Consider the following 25220-nt stretch of genomic DNA (forward strand, 5'->3'; position numbering starts at 1 on the left):
ACGTTAACATTATACAACAGGGGTGGGCAAAGTCATTCCTGGAGGGCCACAGTGGCCGCGGGTTTTTGTTACAACCCAGTTGCTTAATTAGAAAACAATCCTTGCCAATAATTACATTTCATGGCTGGTGAGTGCTTTAACTCTGCTATGTCAAGTCATTCTCATATCCTAGTTTTTTTTTTCCATTCTAAGGATATCATCCAAATACTTTGAAGTGTAAAACGGATGAGTAATTCTCAATCCTTCACTTTTTTCTCTTCTCTTTCCTTCCAAGTATTTAATTAAACCAAATAGTGCACGATAAATACACACAGGTGTAAAGGGTAACAAGCAAAATGGATAACTGCTGGTTTCTTTTGTCTTTTGCGTCTTATTGCTAACAAGGGGGCTTTGCCCCCTGCTCGCTTCGCTCGCCTACCCCTGGCGTTTTGAACCCGTGGCCGCTGGGCAGCCGTAGTTTCAGACGCGCGTTGTAGGAGCTTGTGTTGTTTTGAATCCGTGCTTGCCCTGCTTCTGCGGTTTGAGACGCCCGTTGTAGGCGTATATCCGTCAGTCGAGCTTGTTCGGTTTGAACCCGTGCCTACTTTGCCTCCGCAGTTTCAGACGGTGGGTCGCGTTCGCCGTTTTGTACGATCCCAAGCAGCACATTATTCCTAACTTCACTCCGCAGTAGTGCCACGCACAATATGGCGGTGACGCCTGCGCCTTCACTACGCAGTAGTGCCACTCACAATATGGCGGCAACGCCTGCGCCTTCCGTATTATGTCGGGTTTTACCATGCTGTGTAGGCGCCTTTGCCTTTCGTACTTTCCGACGCGCGATGTAGGCACCTGCACCTTCCGGGTCTGCCTCCGCTGTGTGGTGTGGACGTTTAACTGTCGTTTTTTCTGCTTTTATATTCTGTATCTCGCTGTGCATGTGTTTCATGCGTAGGTTTTTTTTAAGCTGTTGCATTCCAGTTTTCATCATCTGTAACCTGCTCTCCATGTGTTTGGCCCCGTTCTTTAACCTCTTTATGACGTTTTACTTTGTTTCCTACTCTGTCTTTTATTTCTGACCTCGCTTTATCCTGCTTGCGGCATGTCAGACGGTTCGTAGTCTCTCCCGTTTCACTCTGGGGAGGGGGGCTTTGTGTGGCGCCTGCGCACTATGTCTCCTGCGTCCACGGGCAGGTCCCTGCGTCCATATCCGGTTTACCATTCTCGGTTAGTAATATGGATAAGTATCAATTAAAAACCGAGAATGCAACTGTTTAAGACTTAAATAAGCAATAAGGGTTCAAAATCTTAATGAGGGAGACAACTAAAATGAAGCAGAAGTGTTTCTAGAGCAATAAGTGCTTCTTATTAAGCAATTGGGTTGGAACAAAAACCTGCTGCCACTGCGGCCCTCTAGGAATGACTTTGCCCACCCCTGTTATACAAAGTTATTGTCTGTTATACCTGCATTGTTATCACTCTCTAATTTAATATTGTTTTTTATCAATATGCTGCTGCTGGAGTATGTGAATTTCCCCTTGGGATTAATAAAGTATCTATCTATCTATCTAACAGGCATTCCTAGTTGTCCAAAGGTGTAAAATATTTCCCCATTTCTATACACTTGAAAGCAACAACGAAACAATTCCATGGCAGCTATAAGTTCACATGCAGAACCATAGGTTGAGAGCTGAAGCATTTCACTGCTCTAGTGGTCCTGTGTAGTATAATTGTCTCCTGTGCCGTCATCAGTCTACACCTTGAACCTGTCACAGTCATTCAGTACATAAGACACAATGTCTCTGAAGATATCAAGGCTGAGACTGATATGGCCATTCATTACGTAAGAGAGAGAATGGAAGAGGCAGGCGCAATCTCAGGGCATGGAAACCACTGGGTATGGGTCGGTGAAATTGTGATTGACAGTGATCACCGGAATAGACATGTTATTCGGGGTAAACTTGCACCCGTTGAGAAAGAAAGTATGAAGGAAGACGAGAAGCGGTGGAGCAGGGAATGAAAAGCAGAACTCAGCACCAACTTTTGTAAGTACACTGCATGGAATGAGCATGCAAAATTTCAGCTTCCCACCTACATGGAAAGTGGGAGAACTAGTGATGAGTCACTGAGGGCTTTGCCTTTTATATGTATAGATAAGATTAAGACATACTTGTACTTTTTTGTTATCTTTACATTGTTTTGTTATTTTTATTTAAATCCACTTTTTCTGTGGTTCTGACAATTAATGTTGAGCAGAGCAGACTCCAGTGTGTGCTTTATTAGTAAAAAATTGTGTAAATAACCAGATCGTTTAAAAAAAAACAAAGGAAAAAGAATAAATTCTGACCCTTCTAACACATCTAAATACCTGTTTCATTCAGTAATAATGCTAATACATTTTATTTATATGGCACCTTTTTCATGCTCAAACCGCGTCACAGAAATTCAGAACGAACAAAAGGGCATATACAGCATTGGATACAAATAATACCTGCATAACAAACTAAGTTAAAGTTTAATACAGGATATCCAACACTTTGGAATAGGAGACGACAAACCAGAATAAAACAACTAAAAATACAAGATACTACCAAAAAAAAAAAGCCCACCCAAAACAGACAACATAAGCTGCGATACAAACCTAAATCATGCTAAGCATCTGGACAGAAAAAGTAAAGGTCAGAATGTCAGGGTCGGTTCAATGCCTTCCTGAACAATTTAGACTGAAATGGTTTTGTAAAAACAATAAATTGAGTCATCTGATTTCATTAATTGGGGGGGTCATTCCAAAGTTTGGATACAGTGGAGCTGAAGGCTCCATTACCCATAGAGCACAAGGGAGGTTGGGGAGCTTAAATTGATTCAATTCAAAAGATCCATATTCTGTTATTTAAAAACTATGTTTATTAGAAAATATTTAATTGGAAAATATTGGCATTTTTTGCTCTAGTTTTTATTTTCCCTTTCTGCATCACAGTTGGTGGCGGTAATGCACTCTAAGTTGGTTTGACAACCACCATTAAACAAAAGGAGAAGAAAGAAGGTTGTTCTTGGGGCACAACAAGATGGCCAAAATCAGTGGACCTTTGCGTGTGGACAAGGAGAAGAGTGACGGAGAAGGTCACTGCTGTAGTCCGGTGCCTGGCCAGTAAAAGTGTTACAGGTTAGTAACAGAATTTTATAGCCAGACCTGTAAGATACGACGAGTCAGTACAGGCAGGGCAGGATGGCTGTTCGATGTTCACTGCTGTGTATATGTGTGTGTCAGGACTCTTGCAGAAGAGGTTTGAATCCACTGGAGCTGTGGTAACAGATTAGAAGAGGCACCTGCCAGCGGGAGTTATAGTAGTCAATGCAAGATGTCATAAAAGCATGGAAAAGTTTGAACATCATAAGTAAAGGAGAGGAATGAGTGAACATGGGATACATAACGGAGGTGAAAAGAATAAAGAGTCCTAATGTGATTTACATGGGTTGAATAAGAATCCAGTTTGTAATTTCTAGATGGAGGAAGAAAAAATGAAACTAGGAAACAGCGGCTTGCTTAAGTAAGTTAAGAGTCCAATAAAGAGCAGAAAACAGTTTCAACAAAAACCTGCAGCAACAGCAAATCCCCAGACCGGGCCTGAACTTGTGAACCAAAGCTTTAGGGAACAGCAGAGCTGTTCGTTTTGCTTGAATCAAAATCTGATTTCTGATGCCAACGATAACAAATGAGGAGTAAACTTTGGATACATTTCGTGGGGATGTTCAAATAGCCGTGAAAAGGACAACCGTCTCATCAATCTTCTTATGACTTGGAGCGGGAGTGTCCGCCAAACAATTCATGGGAAATACGCGGAACTAAGTGGCACGCTGAATTAAGGCAACAACTCGTTGTTGTGAGGCCGCTTTTACAATTAGAGTTCAGCAAAGCAGGAATAAATCTCTGCATTAAACAGCAGTCCATCACAAGTTCGCTCGCCTGTCGTCCTCACGGTCCTGCGAGTTTAAACACATCGTTCCACTGATGGGAAACCCGTCATACTTTGCAGGCATTATTAGTATTCTGTTCGTGGATTCCCTTTTACATGGAAGTTCATAATAACCACCTACAGATCCACAAGAATAAAAATAAGCCCTAATACCAGCAAAGAGTACAGACAAACATAACTATACGGTACTTGTCAACGGTTTCCTCGGTTCTGGTGTCACCCGTGCGTCTTTACTTCAAGGTTCTCCTCTTCGCTGTCCACTTTAGACGCATGCGCACAGGTTTGTGCAGCCAGAACAGGTCAAAGGTCAAAAGTAATTAAATATATATGTAAACATCTGTATGACCTTTTTATTAACAGTAAAATAGTCATTTGTTCCGCCTTTAGTTATTTGGAATACAAACGTACCTAACTTTCTTTGTTAATAATTTCAGGATAATTTTACCTGGAATTTACCATATCGACGGAGTTAACCTGCTGTTAACCGGAAGCACAGTTTTCTTGTCTATGAGCGGAATCGACCGTTCCAAGATGGTGGTGTCTATTGCCGAGTAGCTAACTGAAGCAAATGCGTATTATTTGCGGGAATACGTCTTCCGTCCGCCATATTACAGCGGTCAAGATACAGTCAGGAATGTAGAACTGCTGTGAACTTGAGTTGTAATTTTATTATTATTATCAAGCAATCTTTACATTTTTTTCTCATAATTGTTAGTCATGTCAGCATTATGTATAGGCAGCATTCTAATGTATGTATTTGTAAAACTTTTGTTATTAATAGCTTCAAGAACCAGTGAGGGATGAGTCGCAATACGTAAATATTAAATAAATATCTAATATGTTCATTTTTTTCGAAAGAAACATACAAATAATAATGTGACACCTCTTCTGCATACAGAACCGGGTGATCTTATGCATAGTACATATAATAATAATAATAAATATTAATAATTCACCTTAATAGATGAACAATTAAGTGTCTTTGTGTCTGTGTATCTGTGTGTCTGTCTGGTTGCTATGCCTCTGTTATATGCCATTTGGTATGGGATGTGTAAAAACAGTGCTAATAATTCCAAAACACCATCTGTTGGAATGACAAATGCAGTGGATTTAATTACAACAAACTTTGAGATGTTCCATCATATGTGATGCATATGTCTCCATTATTTACCATTTGGTGCAGGATTTGTAAAAGCAGTGCTAATGTGTGTGATGTGTCATCTGTTGGAATGACAAATGAAATGCGTTTTAGTACTGCAAGTGTTTGTGATGCAATTTCTGTTGGAATGACAAACACAAGGCACATGTCTCTGTTATTTACAATTTGGTGCAGGATTTGTAGAAGCAGTGCTAATGTTTGTGATGTGCCATCTGTTGGAATGACAAATGAAATGAATTTTAGTACTACATGTGTTTGTGATGGACCTTCTGCTGGAATGACAAACACAATGCATATGTTTCTGTTATTTACCATTTGGTACGGGATTTGTAAAAGCAGTGCTAATGTTTGTGATGTGCCATCTGTTGGAATAACAAATGAAATGCATTTGACTCTGAAGTCTGACTGAGCCACAAACTAATGAAGCTTAAGCTTCAGGGCCCCAGAAGCAACTTTATTCCACATTGCTTAAAAATTGTGTGTGTCTATAAAACAAATTTAAACAATTACAAACACTATTAACATTTTTGTAGTTAGTATTTATGACTATCATGAGCTGTGCATCTAGCCCTGTATGTAGGCCCTCCAAACTGCAAGGAAAAACCTGGGGGTTGGTAGCAGAACTGGCACTCCAGCCACCATAAAAAACCTCACACTGGTTCCATTCCATCTGAACTAGTATGGTGCTGAGGTGTCACCCATTGCATGGCTGCACTCGGGTCCTAATCTGGATCCTGAGTTGGTTTGTCATGTGGTGCGTGCGGCAATGCGCTGTATCAATGCCTGCTCCTAACCTCTCTCTCTCTCTCTCTCTCTATGAGCTGTGAAACAGAAAGGAATTTTTCAAAGCTATCCTTTATAAAGAACAAATTTGAGTCTACCATGACTGAAGAGTGCTTAAATTCTTTATGAATATTGTCTCTAGAAAATGACATTGTATTGTAGTCTATGACAAAACTGTACGTGAATAAGTTGCTAGAAAAAAACACAACAAAGAGTTTTTTGTAAAATGTGCTCCATGTAGTATGTATTTTAATAGGTGTCTAAAAAAAAAAGAGATGCCATGTTTTTCAAAAAGAATTTCACATTTCGATTCGTCTGACCACAGAATAGTTTTCCACTTTGCCTCAGTCCATTTTAAATGAGCGTTGGCCCAGAGGAGACAGTAGTGTTTCTGGATCATGTACAAATATGGTTTCGTGTTCGCATCATAGAAGTTTAACCTGTATTTGTGGATGGCACATTGGACTGTGTTCACAGACAGTGACTTCTGGAACTGTTCCTTTGCCCTTGGAGTGATGTTTATGACAGAATCAAGCCTGTTTTTAATACAGTGCCGCCTGAGGGACTGAAGATCCAATATTGATTTTCAGCTTTGTCCCTGGTGCATAGAGATTTCTTCAGATTCTCGGAATCTTTTGATGATATTATGTACCGTAGATGATGAAATATGCAAAGTCTGCAATTTTATGTTGAGGAACATTATTCTGAAATTGTTCCACAATTTGTAGACGCAGGTTTTTGCAGATCGGTGAACCTCTGCCCATCTTTACTTCTGAGAGACTCTGCCTCTCTAAGATGCTCTTTTTATACCCAGTCATGTCACTGACCTGCTGACAATTCACCAAAGTAGTTCCAAAAATGTTCCTCCAGTTGTTTCTTTTTGGTACCACTTACTTTTACAGACTTTTGTTGCCCCCCTGTCCCATCTGTCCCATCAAATTCAAAATCAGCTCATATTGTTCATGAAATAGTAAAATGTCTCATTTTCAAAATTTCTTGTTTTCTGTAATCTATTGTGAATAAAATACGTGTTTATAAGATTTGAAAATCATTGCATTCTGTTTTTAGTTATATTTTTATATTGAAATTGGGTTTGTAGATATGAAAGGCACTATATTAGGTGCATAGGATGTAATAGATCTGTAAGACACTGTATCATCCTGGAGGATGTGACTTAGACAGATATATAGAGTTATTAAGTTAATTATTTAGTTCTTATTTATTAGTTTAGTATCACTGCATTTATTACTACCACATATTTAAAATTCTATTAAAGATTTTAGATATTTATAAAGCCATGTATTTTGACTGTGGTGGGTTGGCACCCTGCCCCGGATTGGTTCCTGCCTTGTGCCCTGTGTTGGCTGGGATTGGCTCCAGCAGACCCCCGTGACCCTGTGTTCGGATTCAGCGGGTTGGAAAATGGATGGATGGATGTATTTTGAAATTGTTGTTTTATTATTATTATTATTTCCATGATCACTTGCTCACCTACCAGCAACCGGAACAGTTTGGTTTTACGCCTAAGAAGTCCACCATCGACCACATCCTGGCACTGAGGGTTCTCAAGGAGCGCAAACGTGAATATCAGCAGAGTTTCTTTGCAGCCTTTGTCGATTTTCATAAAATGTTTGACTCAGTTGATCAAGCTGATCTGTGGGACATCCTGAGACTTCACAGGATCCCCTCGAGGTTGCTGGATATCATGGCCGGCCTGTACACTGGTACTGTGAGTGCTGTGCAAAGTGGAGGCAGGACCTCTGTGTTTTTCCCAGTTGATTCTGGGGTTCGTCAGGGGGTCTGCTCTGCTCCTACTCTGTTCTGTGCTTGTATGGACTGGGTGTTGGGTAGGGTCATGGGGTCCAGTGGCTGTGGCGCATCTGTTAGTGAAGAAAGATTCACGGATCTTGACTTTGCCGACGATGCTGTGGTCTTCATGGAGTCAATGGAGGCTCTGACTGGGGCACTCAACAGACTGGGTGAGGGGTCTGAGTGTCTGGGCTTGCGAGTGTCCTGATAAAAACCAACATCCAGGCCTTTAATGACCTCTTGGGCACGGCCATCAGCAGTGTGTTTGTCTGCGGAGAGAGTGTTGACCTCGTCGAGAGGTTTACTTACCTCGGCAGTGACATTCATGTCTCTGGTGACTCTTCCTGTGAAGTCAGTAGACGGATTGGGAGATCATGGGGGGTCATGAGGTCGCTGGAAAGGGGTGTGTGGTGCGCCCGATATCTGCAAAAGGACGAAGGTCCAAGTCTTTAGAGTCCTAGTGCTTCCTGTCTTGCTATATGGTTGTGAGATATGGACGCTATCCAGTGACCTGAGATGAAGACTGGACTCCTTTGGTACTGTGTCTCTCTGGAAAATCCTTGGGTACCGTTGGTTTGACTTTGTGTTGCTCATGGAGTCCAAAATGAGGCAAATTACCTGCATTGTGAGGGAGCGTCAGTTACGGCACTATGGCCATGTGGCGCGTTTCCCCGAGGGTGATCTTCATTGTTGAGGACCCAAGTGGCTGGACCAGGCCAAGGGGTTGCCCACGTAACACCTGACTGTGGCAGATAGAGGGTCATTTCCACAGGGTGTGACTAGACCGCGTGTCTGCCTGGGGGGTTGCCAACTGGGATCCCGAGTTGTTTCGTTGTGTGGTGGGTGCGGCAACATGCTATACCAGTACATGCTCCCCAACTTGACTTGATTATTATTCTTACAGTACAGGCACATTCACATTCATTGTCTTTGAGTCACATTTCACTTACCATTATACTATATGTGTAATTTGTATGTGACAACTAAAATTTGATTTCTTTTGATTAAATATAAAAGGTGCTATATAATTCTTAGAAATGAAAGGTGCTATATTAGAGCCAGGAACATATGAAAGGTATTTTATCAAGTGAACAGGATGTGGTTTAGTTATCAAAAGAGCTATATAAAGCAAATGGAATATGATTTTAATAGATAGATAGATAGATAGATAGATAGATAGATAGATAGATAGATAGATTTTCATTAAATTGATTAACGGCTCTTAGGGTCAAGATGTTAAGTTCATATTCGTCTGTGTAAACAAGTAGATCAATTAGATCGGGTAGTAAAAATGTGTGGGAATTAAGTTACTCTTATTCTGAATGACGTTTGACTCGAACTCTTATTTTGGTACGTCCCCCAATCGGAAGTTGTTGTGCTTCCCGTAGTCGGGGTTGGCGCGTGCGCTGTCGTGTTTGTTTTTTTGGGTTGTGCGACACACTCCTACAGTTTTAGTTTCTTATTACGGATTTTTTTCATTTTTTTTCTTCATTGGAACATCTAAAGCGTTTTCCATCATGGGGAAGTCTTTCGCTAATTTTATGTGCAAGAAAGATTTCCACCCTGCGTCTAAATCCAACATTAAAAAGGTAAGATTGGAATGGCAGCAGCCGGAATATCCAGGCGACTTTGATTTGTGTGTGTCGCTATCATGTCACTTGTCTTTATTGGCACATTTAGAGTTCAGTTTTCTTTTTTAAGGTTGGCCACTTTTTTTAACATGACATAGCTTTTTATTGAATCTCAGAAAGTATAAACCTTCGTGACTTGTGTTTATGACTGAGTAAAGTGCAGAGTTAAAAGTTTTAAATTGAGACTTGACTACGAACCAGCCTAGTTAATGTTAGACCTCGCTTTCTAAACCCAGTAATCTTGAAGATCGTGTTGGGGTGCTGGAGTCTCTCCCCAACTTTCGGTGCAAGGATGGGACGTCCGTTCATCTGGGAACAGGATGATGCTCGGATTTGACTTGCAGCCATTTCAGTAAATTTCATTTATGAGCGAAGAGACTTTTGTCTCATTGCTCGATAGAATGGGAATTCTCATGGTCTAATAAGCAAATGTCTTTTGTTTTTTTGAGGGGTTCAGTAAAATGTTTTTCAAGTCTTGTTTGAAAGTTTGGGGTAATTGACAATTGAAAGACACAGCTGTGATAAGCAGTCGGCCCCATCATTGTTCAAACGATTATGAGTTAATAAGGGAAATAGATTGGAACGTCTACTGTGTCTGATCATTCCTAATTCTGACTAAGGCCATGGTCTTTAAGTATAAAACTACAACAACTGGCATAATAGGAAACAGATGAAAAGCTTGCACTCGCTTTTGATGTTTAGGGCTTAATGGCAGGATTTATTACATCTGTGTAAAGGTTGGGTAAGACACATTTGAAGCACTGTGGCTGTTTCGGAAGGTCAAAGTTAATATGAAATTCCCACACTAAGTACCACAGCTTTCTTTGACATGTATACTGTAGATGAAAACAACTGACCTTAGGTTCCCAAAACAACCACAGACTTAAGCATTCATTTATTTTCTGATCCACCAAGGCACTCATTAATATTGAAAGAGTCACAGGTCCACTTACTCACACTACAGCAATTTACGGTCACTGATAATCTTAGCGTATCTTTAGGATGTGTTAAGAAAACCAGTGTACCCATGCAAGACATAGAGGAAATGTGCAGATGTCACATACAGTTTGACAAGGTGGAGTGGTGGCTCTGAGGCTAGGGATCTGCACTGGCAATCGGAAAGTTGCCGGTTCGAATAACGTAAAATGCCAAAAGGGACTTTGCTCTGTTGGGCACTTGAGCAAGGCCCTTAACCTGCAATTGCTAAGCACTTTGAGTAGAGAGAAAAGCGCTATGTAAATGCAAAGAATTATTATTATTATTATTATTAAGGTGCAGGAATCCATCCCATGACTGTAGAGCTGTGGCTGATCTATTTCAGTCAGCATGCAAACCACAATGTAATCAGCACAGAAGTACCACCATGTGTTTATTTTCCATACTGTTATAGCCAAAAATGGTATTTTAATTGTTTTTAACCACATTTTAATTTTTCTTTGCAAAGGTCCTCCTCCTGAATTGCTTATATTCAGCATTGTCATGTTGAAATGTCATGTGGCAAGGAAAGGTATATGAACCCTTTGGAAATAACTACATTTATGTATACATTTGTTTTCATCTAAGTTATAATAATGAACAAACACAGTCTGGTCTAAATACAAACACACAAATTATTGTATTGTTCTTGTATGTATTGATTACATCAATCAAACATTCTTAGTGTAGGTTGGGAAAAGTCTGAACTCCTTTGCTGAGGACTTAAGCAAAGCAAATTGGAGCTTTGAGTTGGCACACCTGGAATCCAACCAATAAAAAGAGACTGGAGGTGTGGCTTAGAGCTACTTTGACCAATAGAAAAGAATCACACATTTTGAGTTTGCTATTCCCAAAAAGCATCTGCTGATGTTCAGCTTACCTCACTAAAGAAAAAGAATTGTTGGTTTGCCTAATGCTGGAAAGGGTTACAAAGTCATTTCAAAGGGTTTAGGTATTCATCAGTTGAAATGATTTAGTACTGTGGCTGCTCTCCATAAAAGTGGGAGCCCAGCCAAAATGACTTTAATGGCACAGCACAGACTGGTCAGTGAGGTGGAAATGGAACCAAAGAGTAACAACTAAAGGCTTGAAGAACATATTGGAAAAGGTTAACATATTTCTTCAATAACGTATTTCTTAATGAGTCCACCATACACAAAACTCAGGCGTGGTGCCTATGATAGGACACCAAGGAGGAAGGTGCTGCTCTCCAAAAATACATCACTTTGTATCTGAAGTATTCCAAATGCCACCTTGACACCCCACAATAATAATAATAATAATTCTTTGCATTTATATAGCGCTTTTCTCACTACTCAAAGTGCTCAGCAGTTGCAGGTTAAGGGCCTTGCTCAAGGGCCCAACAGAGCAGAGTCCCTATTGGCATTTACGGGATTCAAACCGGCAACCTTCCAATTGCCAGCGCAGATCCCTAGCCTCAGAGCCACTACTCCACAATGCTTATGTTTTTGTGGAATAAACTTAAGATTGACTGCTTCGGGAAGGTTACACAGATGTATGTGTGGTGTTAAAAGGGCACTGCATACAGAACCTGTCCAATTTTCCTCACCTACCTCTATACCAGAAAAAATATTGCTCAGTCTCGAGGACTCAGGCAGCATTTCTGTAATATATAAAACTATTTTACAGTCCCTCCCTTTCAAAGATCCAAGAGAAAAGTGTGAAAAGGATCTCCTACTGAATATTTCAGAAAAGGAGTGGAAAGTGGCAATGCAGAGAATCGAGCTCCATATGCGCAAAGCATTCAATTATATATATATATATATATATATACACACCACTGCCTGGCCACCAAAAAAAAAGGTCACACACTCTAATATTTCGTCGGACCGCCTTTAGCTTTGATTACGGCACGCATTTGCTGTGGCATTGTTTCGATAAGCTTCTGCAATGTCACAAGATTTAGTTCCATCCAGTGTTGCATTCATTTTTCACCAAGATCTTGCATTGATGATGGTAGAGTCTGACCGCTGCGCAAAGCCTTCTCCAGCACATCCCAAAGATTCTCAATGGGGTTAAGGTCTGGACTCTGGTGGCCAATCCATGTGTGAAAATGATGTCTCATGCTTCCTGAACCACTCTTTCACAATTTGAGCCCGATGAATCCTGGCATTGTCATCTTGGAATATGCCTGTGCCATCAGGGAAGAAAAAATCCATTGATGGAATAACCTGGTCATTCAGTATATTCAGGTAGTCAGCTGACCTCATTCTTGGAGCACATACTGTTGCTGAACCTAGACCTGACCAACTGCATCAACCCCAGATCATAGCACTGCCCCCACAGGCTTGTACAGTAGGCACTAGGCATGATGGGTGCATCACTTCATCTGCCTCTCTTCTTACCCTGATGCGCCCATCACTCTGGAACAGGGTAAATCTGGACTCATCAGAGCACATGACCTTCTTCCATTGCTCCAGAGTCCAATCTTTATGCTCCCTAGCAAAGTGAAGCCTTTTTTTTCCGGTTTGCCTCACTGATTAGTGGTTTTCTTACGGCTACACAGCTGTTCAATCCCAATCCCTTGAGTTCCCTTCGCATTGTGCGTGTGGAAATGCTCTTACTTTCACTATTAAACATAGACCTGAGTTCTACTGTTGTTTTTCTTCGATTTGATTTCACCAAACGTTTAAGTGATCGCAGATCACGATCATTCAGGATTTTTTTCCGGCCACATTTCTTCCTCGAAGACGATGGGTCCCCACTATCCTTCCAGTTTTTAATAATGCGTTGGACAGTTCTTAACCCAATTTTAGTAGTTTCTGCAATCTCCTTAGATGTTTTCTCTGCTTGATGCATGCCAATGATTTGACCCTTCTCAAACAGACTAACATCTTTTCCACGACCACGAGATGTGTCTTTCGACATGGTTGTTTAAGAAATGAGAAGCAACTCATTGCACCAGTTGGGGTTAAATAACTTGTTGCCAGCTGAAAGATAATCGCCCATGCAGTAATTATCCAATAGGAGGCTCGTACCTATTTGCTTAGTTAAATCCAGGTGGTGACTTTTTTTTTGGCCAGGCAGTGTATATCGAGCACGTCTCTCTCATTTAAAATTGTCCAAAATGTTTTCAGGGCAAGAGCCAACCTGCGAATGTTGCAATCGAGCTCCAGCCACACTAGGCCACATGTTTTGGGCCTGCACCAAATTAACATAATTTCTGACCAAAATATTTAAATGCCTATTGGACAGCCGTGGTGTCACAATCCCTCCTAATCCACTAACAGCTGTGTTTGGTGGGCTCACAGAGGGGCTTAAAGTGGAGGACAAACAAACTGTAATCACCTTTACTATGCTATTGGCACGTAGCCTTATCTCGCTCAATTGGAAGAATCCTAACTCTCATATTCTAAGTCAGTGGGTAACTGATGTGATATACGAGGTGCGATCCAAAAGTTCCCGGAATGCATTTATTTAAAAGCATACACACCAAATAACAATTAATGGTGAACAGTTCCTTCAAAATAGTCACCTGCTGAGTTGATACACCAATCCCAGTGAGATTTCAACCTTTCGAAGCACCTCTGGAAGTCGTTTTTTGTCAGTGTGTTCAAGACGTCGGTTGTTACCGCTTGGATCTCCTCCACCGTCTCAAATCTGCGTCCCTTGAGCCTCATCTTCATCTTAGGAAATAAAAAAAAAAAAAATCAGACGGTGCTAAATCAGGGGAGTACGGAGGCTGGGGAATGGCAGTAAACTTTTTAGAAGCCAAAAATTCACACACAATCAGAGATGTGTGAGCTGGAGCATTGTCGTGATGCAAAAGAAATGACTTGTCAGCCCATATCTGAGGGCGTGTTCGGCGAATTCAATTTCGCAAACGCCTTAGAACATCCCTGTAGAATGCTTGTTGCAACATTTTCATGGCTTTCTTTTGCTGTTTTTCCCAGTTTAAAACAGAATTTAACACACACTCTTTCCTCTTTCAAATCACTCATTTTCACGAACAACCCTTCACAGACACAACCGAAGTTTAAACGAGAACTGCCACTTGAAAAACAACTGCGCTGACATTTTAAAGCGTGATAACAGCTCTCAAGGACAACTTGAACTGCTATCTAGCGGCGATTGATATAACAAGAATAAATGCATTCTGGGAACTTTTGGATCGCACCTCGTATGTCATAAACTCCACAAAGAGCCATAGCAATGTTTGGGGCAGCCACCCGTATATTTGGTTGCCTGGCTGCAAATTGCAAGTAAATGACAGCACTGATGTGCACAAACTGGAGTCCAAAACACAACTGAGGGAATAAGGAAAAGGTGAAGGCTTTTAAAGGTCAGGGCAGGAAGTGACGTCAGAGGGGCGGGGATCAGAAAGGTCTTCAGCCATAGGCTTGAGCCCGGACGTAACATCAAGGGAACCAGAGCCGGCAAGACCTTCCTCTATTGGTCCGGACCCGGAGGTGACGTCAACAGGGTCAGGTGGAACTTCCCGTGAATGGTCTGCAGGAAAGCGAGAAAAGGAATCCGTGCATTCTGCCACATCCCGGTCAGATTCGGAATTGCCCTCACCCAAGACCTTTAGCTGCCTCCCATGTGCACGTGTGTGACACTACTACTTGAAACTGGACAAAATCAAATTCACATTTAGAGGATCTTTACAAAACTTTTTCAAAACCTGGCAGGATCTAATCAATAACATTTTAGAATAAGCTCTTTTACTCCATTTATCTTTATTCATGTACTATTTTAGCTATTCCATTTGTCTTCACTAGCATTAAGTTTTACACTGCTGGCCTAGCTCTCTTTCTCACTTGGGGGTGATTTGTTCAAACCTTTTTTTTTTTTCTTTTCTTTTTGTAAAACTCGAGTTATGTGTATGGAGTGTTATTTGATTTAAAAAAAAAAAAAAATCAATAAAATTAAAATATATAAAAAAAGGGGCACTGCATAATTATGTGAAAACATCTTACCAATAGTGAAGCACAGTGGGGGGAGCATCTTTGGAGCTGCTTTGCTGCCTTGGGGACTGATCTGAAAATTAATTCCCAAGTTTATCAAGGCATCTTACAGGATAATGTATGGGTTCGGGGGGGTATGGGGGTTTGGTTGTGTGTCCACCAGTTGAAGCTCAGTAGAATTTGAGTGATGCAGCAGGGCATTACTAAACATTGAAGTAAATCAGCTGCGGAATGACTTCAGATAAAGAAAATCCGCCTTTTTGGAGTGGCCCAGTAAGAGCCCTGGCCGTGACTCAATAGAGATGCCGTGGGATGACCTCAAGAGAGCCGTTCATAGCGGACATCCTAAGAATATGGCTAAGCTGAAGCCTTTTTGTAATGAGGAATAGTCCAAAGATCCTCCTGAAGATTGTGCAGATCTCATTTGCAGCTAACCGAAACGCTTGATTATCGCTGACAAAGTTAGGTTCTACCATTTATTAATCATTTTCTTGTTCCACTGCGCACTGTGAATGTTTGTGGTTTGTCTTCAATAAAGAGAGATTAGAATTGTTTGTGTGTTATTAGTTTAATCATATTGTGTTTGGGTGGCGCAGTGGTAGCACTGTTGCCTCGCAGTAAGGAGACCTGGGTTCACTTCCCAGGTCCTCCCTGTGTGGAGTTTGTATGTTCTCCCGTGTCTGTGTGGGTTTCCTCCTACTGTCTAAAGACATGCAGGTTAGGTGCATTGGCGATCCTAAATTGTCCCCAGTGTGTGCTTGGTGTGTGTGTGTCCTGCGGTGGGTTGGTGCCCTGCCCGGGATTGGTTCCTGCCTTGCACCCTGTGCTGGCTGGGATTGGCTCCAGCAGACCCCTGTGACCCTGTGTTCGGATTCAGCGGGTTGGATGGATGGATATTGTGTTTGAATATACTTGTGACTTAAAAGATGATCTCTAACCTTCTGTCACTCACAATTAACATAGAAAACCAGGTCATTCCAAAGGGTTCATATGCTGTACATTTTTTTGTAATTGTATGTGTCTATGTATGTACAATATACATAAATATATACATCATATGTGTCTTCAATATATAATACAGATAGCACTTCATTTGTACCCAAGGAGGAAATTTAGCTTTTTACAGCAGCTCAATAAATATTATAGTGGACAACCCTTCTGAAATACACACTGGAATTACTAAAAAGAAAGAAAACTTGGCTAAAGGTAAAAAGAGCAGTCATATTTTTATAATGTTTATATTTGTGTACTATATACATTTTTTAAATTTACTTTAATGTTGTAACTAACTTTACAATTGCAGCTGTATACAAAATTGTGTCCATATTGTGCAGCTGTAGTGTAGGTATAGTTTTTATAACATATTTTACAAGTCTAAATTTATAGAATATACTTAACAAATAATTTGCATTTTTTGATGATTGTTGCATTATTTTTGTAGGTATGGATGGCCGAACAAAAATTAACATTTGAAAAGAAAAAGCAAGAGGAGCTAATGCAGCAGTACGTCAAGGAGCAAGACACATATAACAATAGGTATGTGCTCATTTGTGTCTCCTTGTATTTGTTTTTTAAAAGTGGCTAATTAATGAGAAGAAAATTTATGAAAGCATTATTTTCAGACTTTAATTTTTTGATATCCAAACTTAAGCAGATAGTAATTTTGCAGCTTCGAGGCTATGGATCTGCACTGGCAATCGGAAGGTTGATGGTTCAAATCCCCTAAGTGCCAGAAGTGATTCCACTCCATTGGGCCCTTGAGCAAGGCCTTCTTCTTAGGGTTTAGGGGTTGCCACAGCAGATCATCTTCTTCCATATCTTTCTGTCCTTTGCTTCTTGCTCTGTTACACCCATCACCTGCATGTCCTCTATCACCACATCCATAAACCTTCTCTTAGGCCTTCCTCTTTTTCTCTTCCCTGGCAGCTCTATCCTTAGCATCCTTCTCCAAATATATTCAGCATCTCTCCTCTACACAGGTCCAAACCAGCACAATCTCGCCTTTCTGACTTTCTCTCCCAACCGTCCAACCTGAGCCGACCCTCTAATATCCTCATTTCTAATCCTGTCCATCCTCATCACACCCAATTCAAATCTTAACATCTTTATCTCAGCCACCTGCAGCTCTGTCTCCTGCTTTGTGGACAGTGCCACCGTCTCCAACCCATATAACATAGCTGGTCCCTAAATCTGTAATTGCTCCGTCTTGGGTATCACGTTAACTTACATCCAGCCCTGCAAGTAGGCCCTCCAACCTGCAGGGAAAACTTGGGGGTTGGTGGCAGGATTGGCATTACAGCCACCATTAAAAAACCTTGGACTGTTCCATTCCATCTGAGCTAATGTGGTGCTGAGGTGTCACCCATTGCATGGCTCCATCACTGGCCGGTTATATCAAAGTTGATACTGAATTCTTAACTCCCTGTTGCACAGTGGGTCATGTAGTGATTTAGAGCACTGTTGGGCAGTGTCAGTACTGGAGGGCCGCAGTGGCTGCAGGTTTTCTTTCCAACCCAATTGCTTAATTAAAAACCAATCATCGCCAATCTCAGACCTTATTTAATTTTATCGTTTGTTAGTCTGCAATGTTAGGTTCATATATTGTAGATTTTTTTCTTTCCATTAATTACATCCCGCCTGAAGAAGGGGCCTGAGTTGCCTCGAAAGCTTGCATATTATAATCTTTTTAGTTAGCCAATAAAAGGTGTCATTTTGCTTGGCTTTTCTCTACATTCATAATGGCTAACACGGTACAACACCCTAGTACTACATGGATATCATCCAAATGATTTGAAACCTAAAATGGATAAACATCAGTCTGTCAGTGTTTTATTAAACCAGAAAGTGCAGGATGGATCCCCACAGGTGTAGATGGAGAACTGCTGGCTCCTTTGTCCTTATTGCTAATAAGGAGCCATTTAAACACTGCAGCTGTTTAAGATTGAAATAAGCAATTAAAGGTGGGGAACCTTAACAAGCGAGACCACTAAAATGAACCATCAAAATGTCACTCGAGTAATAAGTGCTTCATCAGCAATAATTGACTTCTCATTAAGAAACTGAGTTGGAACAAAAACCTGCAGCCACTGTGGCCCTCCAGGACTGACGCTGCCCACCCCAGATTTAGAGCATGCAGATTTGTAACACTTTTAACAACATTTTTATTTTTAAGAAAAGAAAGTGGGCATCAGTTTACTAATTAAAAATGGCTGAAGGCGTCAATTTCTTATATATGTATATACAATATATAACTTTGATTCTAAGGGCAGCACGGTGGCACAGTGGTAGCGCTGCTGCCTCGCTGTAAGGAGACCTGGGTTTGCTTCCCGGGTCCTCCGTGCATAGAGTTTGCATGTTCTCCCCATGTCTGCGTGGGTTTCCTCTCACCGTCCAAAGACATGCAGGTTAGGTGCATTGGCGATCCTGAATTGTCCTTAGTGTGTGCTTGGTGGGTGTGGGTGTGGGTGTGTGTGTGCCCTGCGGTGGGCTGGCTTCCTGCCTTGTGCCCTGTGCTGGCTGGGATTGGCTCCAGCAGACCCCCGTGACCCTGTGTTAGGATGTAGCGGGTTATAAAATGACATGACTGACTGATTCTATGAATAAAACATTCTCTGAATTATTAAAGTGTTTATAAGATCTAACTCTCTACATTTTTAGCCATTGCAAATTAGAAATAAACAAGTTAGTTAAATCTTGTCAGTATAGCCTTTTCCATTGTTAACTAGAACTTGATGCCAGTTGCATCTACTCAGAGGGTTAAGATTACTGCTACCTAATCATGTGGTTTATAGTGATACAATGCCATTTTAGCTTTAATCATTTAACGATCCATTGCATTTGGAACTTGCCTTCATTAATTATAGTTTTAATATATTTGTTGGTACTGTAATTGTGTATGTTGTTTTTACTCTGCTTCTTGTTGCAAAGACAATTTAGCATCGGCGAAACCAAGGAGCTGCTTATTGACTTTCACTGCAGCAAAGAGCCTCTATGCCCAGTCACTATTCAGTGAGTGTATGTGGAGGTTACTGCTATGAGTATTCGAGTGTCCACATCAGTGACAGTCTGATCTAGTAACCCAGAGGAACTGTAGAAGAAAAAGAATGGCAGACTCTCTTTAATTTGGAGACTGCATCCCTTTAATGTGGGTAGTAACATCCTGTTCATGTTCTATAACTGTGATAGCCAGTGGTGTGCTGAGTTGGTAACATCACTTCAGGAGAGGCTCAGCAAATCAAAAAGCTGATTAAGAAGGCAGGCTTATTTGTGGGACACACTCTGGATCTCCTAGAGACAGTAGTGGAGGAGAGAATGAAGAGAGAAATGGTGGTCATTATAAACAATGCTGCACATCCTCTCTTTGACACACTAACACTGAAGACTTTCAGCCAGTGAATTATTCAGCAGAAGTGTGTCAAGAAATGCTACTGGAGCTCCTTTATACCATTGGCATTATGTCTGCATATTGCTTCACTGGGACTGTGACACCTCAAAAGGTTTCTTTCTTTTTAGTAGTACTTGTGTGTATTGGGTGGGTGGGGTGTTTTAATATTTATTTATTTGAGTTTCTGTAAAACAAACTTCTGCCTTGGGATGAATAAAGACCTGTCTATCTCTATGCAGCTATCTAACTGTCTATCTTAACTTTGTCAGCATTTAATTGTTGTCCACTCATTTTTCTGTGGGTGTTATATTGCTCATATTACATGTTATATTACTCGTATAATATGTTATATTACTATGTTACTATGTGTATTATAATCTGGCCTTTTTTTTCTTTTCTAGATTATTGATGGGAGATGATAAAGTTAAAAATGGACTAAACTTCATGTATGAGGCACCACCAGGAGCATCAAAGGGTAAGTTATATTTTTGAAAATAATGATAGATTAAAAAAAGATAAAGATATCCTTTGTGGTTCAGATATTTAAATGCATTAGTGTGGCACTGTAAATACATGAGACCGTCAGGCCCCACCATTCCATTGGAAAGCTGCTTGATTATAGAAATTTATTGTTGTATTCCTATTATCGGTTTAATTTTTTGGTGTCAGTTTAAGAATAGTTCTAATGCTTAGTTTTCTCATAATATTGTGTAAAGAAGGTGTAAGTTGAATTTGAATGAGTTACTAGTGATTTTTAATGCACTAATTGGATGTGTTTGCTCTTTTATTACATCAACATTTTAAAAATGTATTTCATTTTATTTGAACTAAGTATACTCACTTTTATAAACCTAACATTTTATTCACTAATTACATATAAAGCATAATAAAAAAAATAAATTTGACATAAGCACAGCATAATTTTGAAAAATAGTAAACATTATGCAATATAAGCGTCGGGACCCAAAAATTCCTGAAATCCGTGAAAAGCATGGGATTAGGATGAAGTTATAGACTATACCACTAAGTATGGGATGCCCACCATCTGGTTAATTTGTCTGCCGAGTGGCATTGTGCTGAGTTGAACAAGATGTGTATTTCTGACGTTTATTCAACATCTGTGCATGCATTTTTTTTGATGTACATAGTATATCAGGTCATATGGAACATCAAGACAATGATAATTGAATTTTTCCACATTAACAGATTTTTTTTAATAAAGAGTTTGTCCTTCGTGAACAGACTGTTAATCAGCAACATTGCACTGAAATGTTGAGGTGTCTGTGGGAAAGCATCAGGTAAAAGAGCGTTCTGAGCAGTGGCATGTGCAAAACCATATTTTTCACCTTGACAGTGCACCCGTACCAAAAACAAGGTGTTTTTTGCTTTACACCCTCCAAATTTGCCAGCTATCACACCCTGGGACTTCTTTTTGTTCCCAAAATCAAAACTGAGACTGAAGGGAAGATGATTTGCTAACATGTTAGAAATCCAGGAAAATATTTCACGAGGTTCTAGACAAGGTGAGAACAGAAATGGAATAAGCACTCAAATGACAGTATTGAATCTCAAAGGGAGTAAAAGGGAAATGCTGTAAGTTATATAATAAAGTGTTCCCCCCCAATTCTGGGATATCTTGAGTCCACACTCATATACAAAAATAAACACATATGCGGTATATTGTTACATTTAGGGTGGTTTTACGACCACATTTCAAAATAGTTAGGTTAGAGTCATTCTATAGGCCACTTCTTTTGGTTAATTAAATTTAAAATGCTACATTTAATTTACAATTCTTTTTTAAAATTTATCATATTTAATTCAGGTGTTACTGTTACACCTTATTCAGCTATTATATAGTATTCCATTGAAAATGTAATTGAATACTGTGGTCAGAAATGTTTTTTTTAATATGTTACCCTGTGTAGTTTGTATTGGTGGCAAAGAAAAATGTTTTTGTGCAGACTGAAAAAAAACAACTTATTTGTGTAATGGAACGTAATTTGTGAATTTCCCCTTGAGATTAATAGTCTATCTATCTATCTATCTATCTATCTATCTATCTATCTATCTATCTATCTATCTATCTATCTATCTATCTATCTATCTATCTATCTATCTATCTATCTATCTATCTATCTATCTATCTATCTATCTATCTATCTATCTATCTAATGAAGACCCCTTCTGCTTCGGTGGAAAACGATGTCCATGGATAAAACAGAAAAATTTGAATGTAACTCATGTCGCATAATTCACATGTCCATTATTGATTATGTATGCTTAAAACATGAAAAATTCGTCAATTTAAAATATTATTAATGCTTCCAGGGAAACTTGACGTAGAAGATAAACAGGACAGATGCATTCCTATAAAACTGTGCATTTGAATTGAATTCACCAGATCCACCTTTTCTCCTTATTAATTGGTTAAGAGTCTATGAGCACAGTGTGTTTTTAATGCAAAAAATTTGCGGAAATGGGTCTGAGTTTCCTTTAAAACATCAATTTGTAGTAGCAGCTACCATGACCTGCAGAACTGAGTAGAATATTAATTACACAGTATAAAAGTGATTTAAAAGACTATAAACATTTGCTTTAAATTTGGTCACTGCCTGTATTTCACACTGGATTGCCTAACCGTCTTAGAGTAGTGGATTTCCATATTCCAAATCTTGACGACCTGTTGCTGCTGGCGAAACATGCCCTGGTTAACTTCAGATCATTCTATGAACTGCCTGTTTGTTTCTTGAGGTGGCCTATCTAGACGGATTGGATCTTTGCTATTTAGTCAGTCTCACACTACATACTCAATTTCTGGCAATAATTTTGTTCTGCAAACATTAAATATACAGGCAAAAATATTAAAGTGGACATTTATTTCCGTGATGTCTAAATACAGCAGATTGTTGATAAAGTGAAACTTTGTCTGTGCCCCATTATTTCTCTCTGTAACTCTGTAGCACTGGTTAATGTGAAAAAGTCTTCACACTAGGTTTGGCAAGTGCCAGGTCACACACAGGTGTATTGCTAATCTCTGCAGGGCACCTTTTAGTTGACTGATATCACACACATACAAAAAAGTGAAAACTGGGCAGCCCTGTAGGACCTAATAGTTTGAATGTTGTCTTTTATGAAAATATTGATAACCCTTGTGATGGATTGGCACCCCGTTCAGGGATTGTTTCTGGCTTGTGTCCAATGCTTACTGGTATAGGATCCAACTTCCCCACGACCTGGCGCTGGACAAGCAGTTTAAGATGATGGGAGGGTGGATGGATATGATATAGATTTTTTCGGTATAAGTTAATTTTCTGGTGAGCAGTCACCTCTGCATAAGACAAAGAATGGAAACTCAATGATAACCACGCATTGATAATTACAATTTTTAAAACTCCTAATTTTGTTATTAATTATTTAAATTGGTTTCTGCACCTTACATTTTGAATCGCCAGAAATTGCTTGAAACAAGTGAAATTAGTGTATGTTGGATCCACAGAAATTGATTTGTACAAGACAAGGAGTAAAATTGTGTCCCTACATGGCATGCATATTAGTAAAAAAAAAAAAAAAAAAAAAAAACAGTATTGGAATTCATAAAATAATTTCCTGTGTTTTTTTTTTTTTTCTTCATGTTCTTAACATCTTGCAGAAGAGACAAAGGAGGTAAGAGTTTTGACACTTTTTAGCATGTTGTCTTAAAACTGTTTATTTTTTGTCATTGAAAAGAAATGTAACGTCCTTATTTTTTAAATTTACAGAAAGAAGGAGAATCGGAATATAAATTTGAGTGGCAGAAAGTAGCACCCCGAGAAAAGTCAGTAGTTTGTTTTCTTCATTAAATTAAGGAAATATAATTGTTTATGAAACATATTGATCTCTTTACATCTTTAACCAACTCAATTGCTTTTAATTAATCTGTGAAAGTAGGAACAGTTTCATGTGAAGCAAATGTAAAATTGTAGGGTTAAATGATTTGACAGTGACAGAGAAATTAATATTTTAACATTTATTCATTAAGCAAGGCCATTTTTTTATTTGAAGTACCAAAATATCACACTTCGAAGATTTACCATATATACTCGTGTTTAAGTTCTCCTGTGGATAAGTCGGGACTTGATTTTACCGTATAATTTCTGGTATTTTATCATATTGGTCATATAAGTCGAATGCTGAAAACTCATGCTATTGGTCCAAGAGATTACGATATGCTAACGCCCACCTGAGAGGGTAACCACGGAGCACACAGCTTTTTTTTTATGTATTGTGCCTATGTGACCACACGGTAATACCCGCACAATTCAGAAGCGACGTTTGCACTGTTTTGTGTTTTTTTTTGTATCTCCCACTCTCATACACCTTTATCGTAAGAGCATCCCTTATCTACGATGGAGCATTAGATCAGAAGAAAATATGAAGCTGGTTTTAAATTAAAAGTCGTTAAAGTGGCGAAAGAAATTGGTAACTGCGCTGCTGCAACAAAATTCGATGCGTCTGAGAAACTGATGTGAGATTGGAGGAAGCAAGAAGATGTAAAAATAAATAAAATTAATTGTTGCATTTTTGAATGGGCATATCAGTTGGGGTCTGATTTTGTTATCGATTTTTTATGTTCCAAGACCCGACTTACAGTGGTGTGAAAAACTATTTGCCCCCTTCCTGATTTCTTATTCTTTTGCATGTTTGTCACACAAAATGTTTCTGATCATCAAACACATTTAACCATTAGTCAAATATAACACAAGTAAACACAAAATGCAGTTTTTAAATGATGGTGTTTATTATTTAGGGAGAAAAAAAATCCAAACCTACATGGCCCTGTGTGAAAAAGTAATTGCCCCCTTGTTAAAAAATAACCTAACTGTGGTGTATCACACCTGAGTTCAATTTCCGTAGCCACCCCCAGGCCTGATTACTGCCACACCTGTTTCAATCAAGAAATCACTTAAATAGGAGCTGCCTGACACAGAGAAGTAGACCAAAAGCACCTCAAAAGCTAGACATCATGCCAAGATCCAAAGAAATTCAGGATCAAATGAGAACAGAAGTAACTGAGATCTATCAGTCTGGTAAAGGTTATAAAGCCATTTCTAAAGCTTTGGGACTCCAGCGAACCACAGTGAGAGCCATTATCCACAAATGGCAAAAACATGGAACAGTGGTGAACCTTCCCAGGAGTGGCCGGCCGACCAAAATTACCCGAAGAGCGCAGAGATGACTCATCCGAGAGGTCACAAAAGACCCCAGGACAACGTCTAAAGAACTGCAGGCCTCACTTGCCTCAATTAAGGTCAGTGTTCACGACTCCACCATAAGAAAGAGACTGGGCAAAAACGGCCTACATGGCAGATTTCCAAGACGCAAACCACTGTTAAGCAAAAAGAACATTAGGGCTCGTCTCAATTTTGCTAAGAAACATCTCAATGATTGCCAAGACTTTTGGGAAAATACCTTGTGGACTGATGAGTCAAAAGTTGAACTTTTTGGAAGGCAAATGTCCCGTTACATCTGGCGTAAAAGGAACACAGCATTTCAGAAAAAGAACATCATACCAACAGTAAAATATGGTGGTGGTAGTGTGATGGTGTGGGGTTGTTT

General features: G+C 39.7%; 2 protein-coding genes across 5 annotated transcripts in view; one reads left to right on the top strand and one right to left on the bottom strand.

Annotated features, from left to right (window-relative positions):
• The window catches only part of scrn3 (secernin 3), a 58533-nt gene extending 54295 nt beyond the window's left edge, over positions 1-4238 (bottom strand). For 2 of the 4 annotated variants that reach the window (XM_028806265.2, XM_028806267.2), the window contains exon 1: positions 4143-4238. The gene's annotated coding sequence lies outside the window, so the exon portion shown is untranslated. Of the gene's footprint in view, positions 1-4131 lie in introns of all 4 variants that reach the window. The other 2 variants (XM_028806271.2, XM_028806266.2) reach the window with 2 other exon arrangements.
• A 4856-nt stretch (positions 4239-9094) lies between these two features.
• cir1 (corepressor interacting with RBPJ, CIR1) overlaps positions 9095-25220 on the top strand; it is a 53217-nt gene continuing 37091 nt past the window's right edge. Inside the window, exons 1-5 of the mRNA XM_028806273.2 lie at positions 9095-9293; positions 16680-16774; positions 20024-20097; positions 23275-23288; positions 23384-23439. Coding sequence (XP_028662106.1) covers positions 9222-9293; positions 16680-16774; positions 20024-20097; positions 23275-23288; positions 23384-23439 — 311 coding nt within the window. The 5' untranslated portion in view covers positions 9095-9221. The remainder of the gene's footprint in view (positions 9294-16679; positions 16775-20023; positions 20098-23274; positions 23289-23383; positions 23440-25220) is intronic.

This window comes from Erpetoichthys calabaricus, chromosome 8 (assembly GCF_900747795.2).
Source record: "Erpetoichthys calabaricus chromosome 8, fErpCal1.3, whole genome shotgun sequence".
In the NCBI taxonomy this organism is placed as follows: Eukaryota; Metazoa; Chordata; class Cladistia; order Polypteriformes; family Polypteridae; genus Erpetoichthys; species Erpetoichthys calabaricus.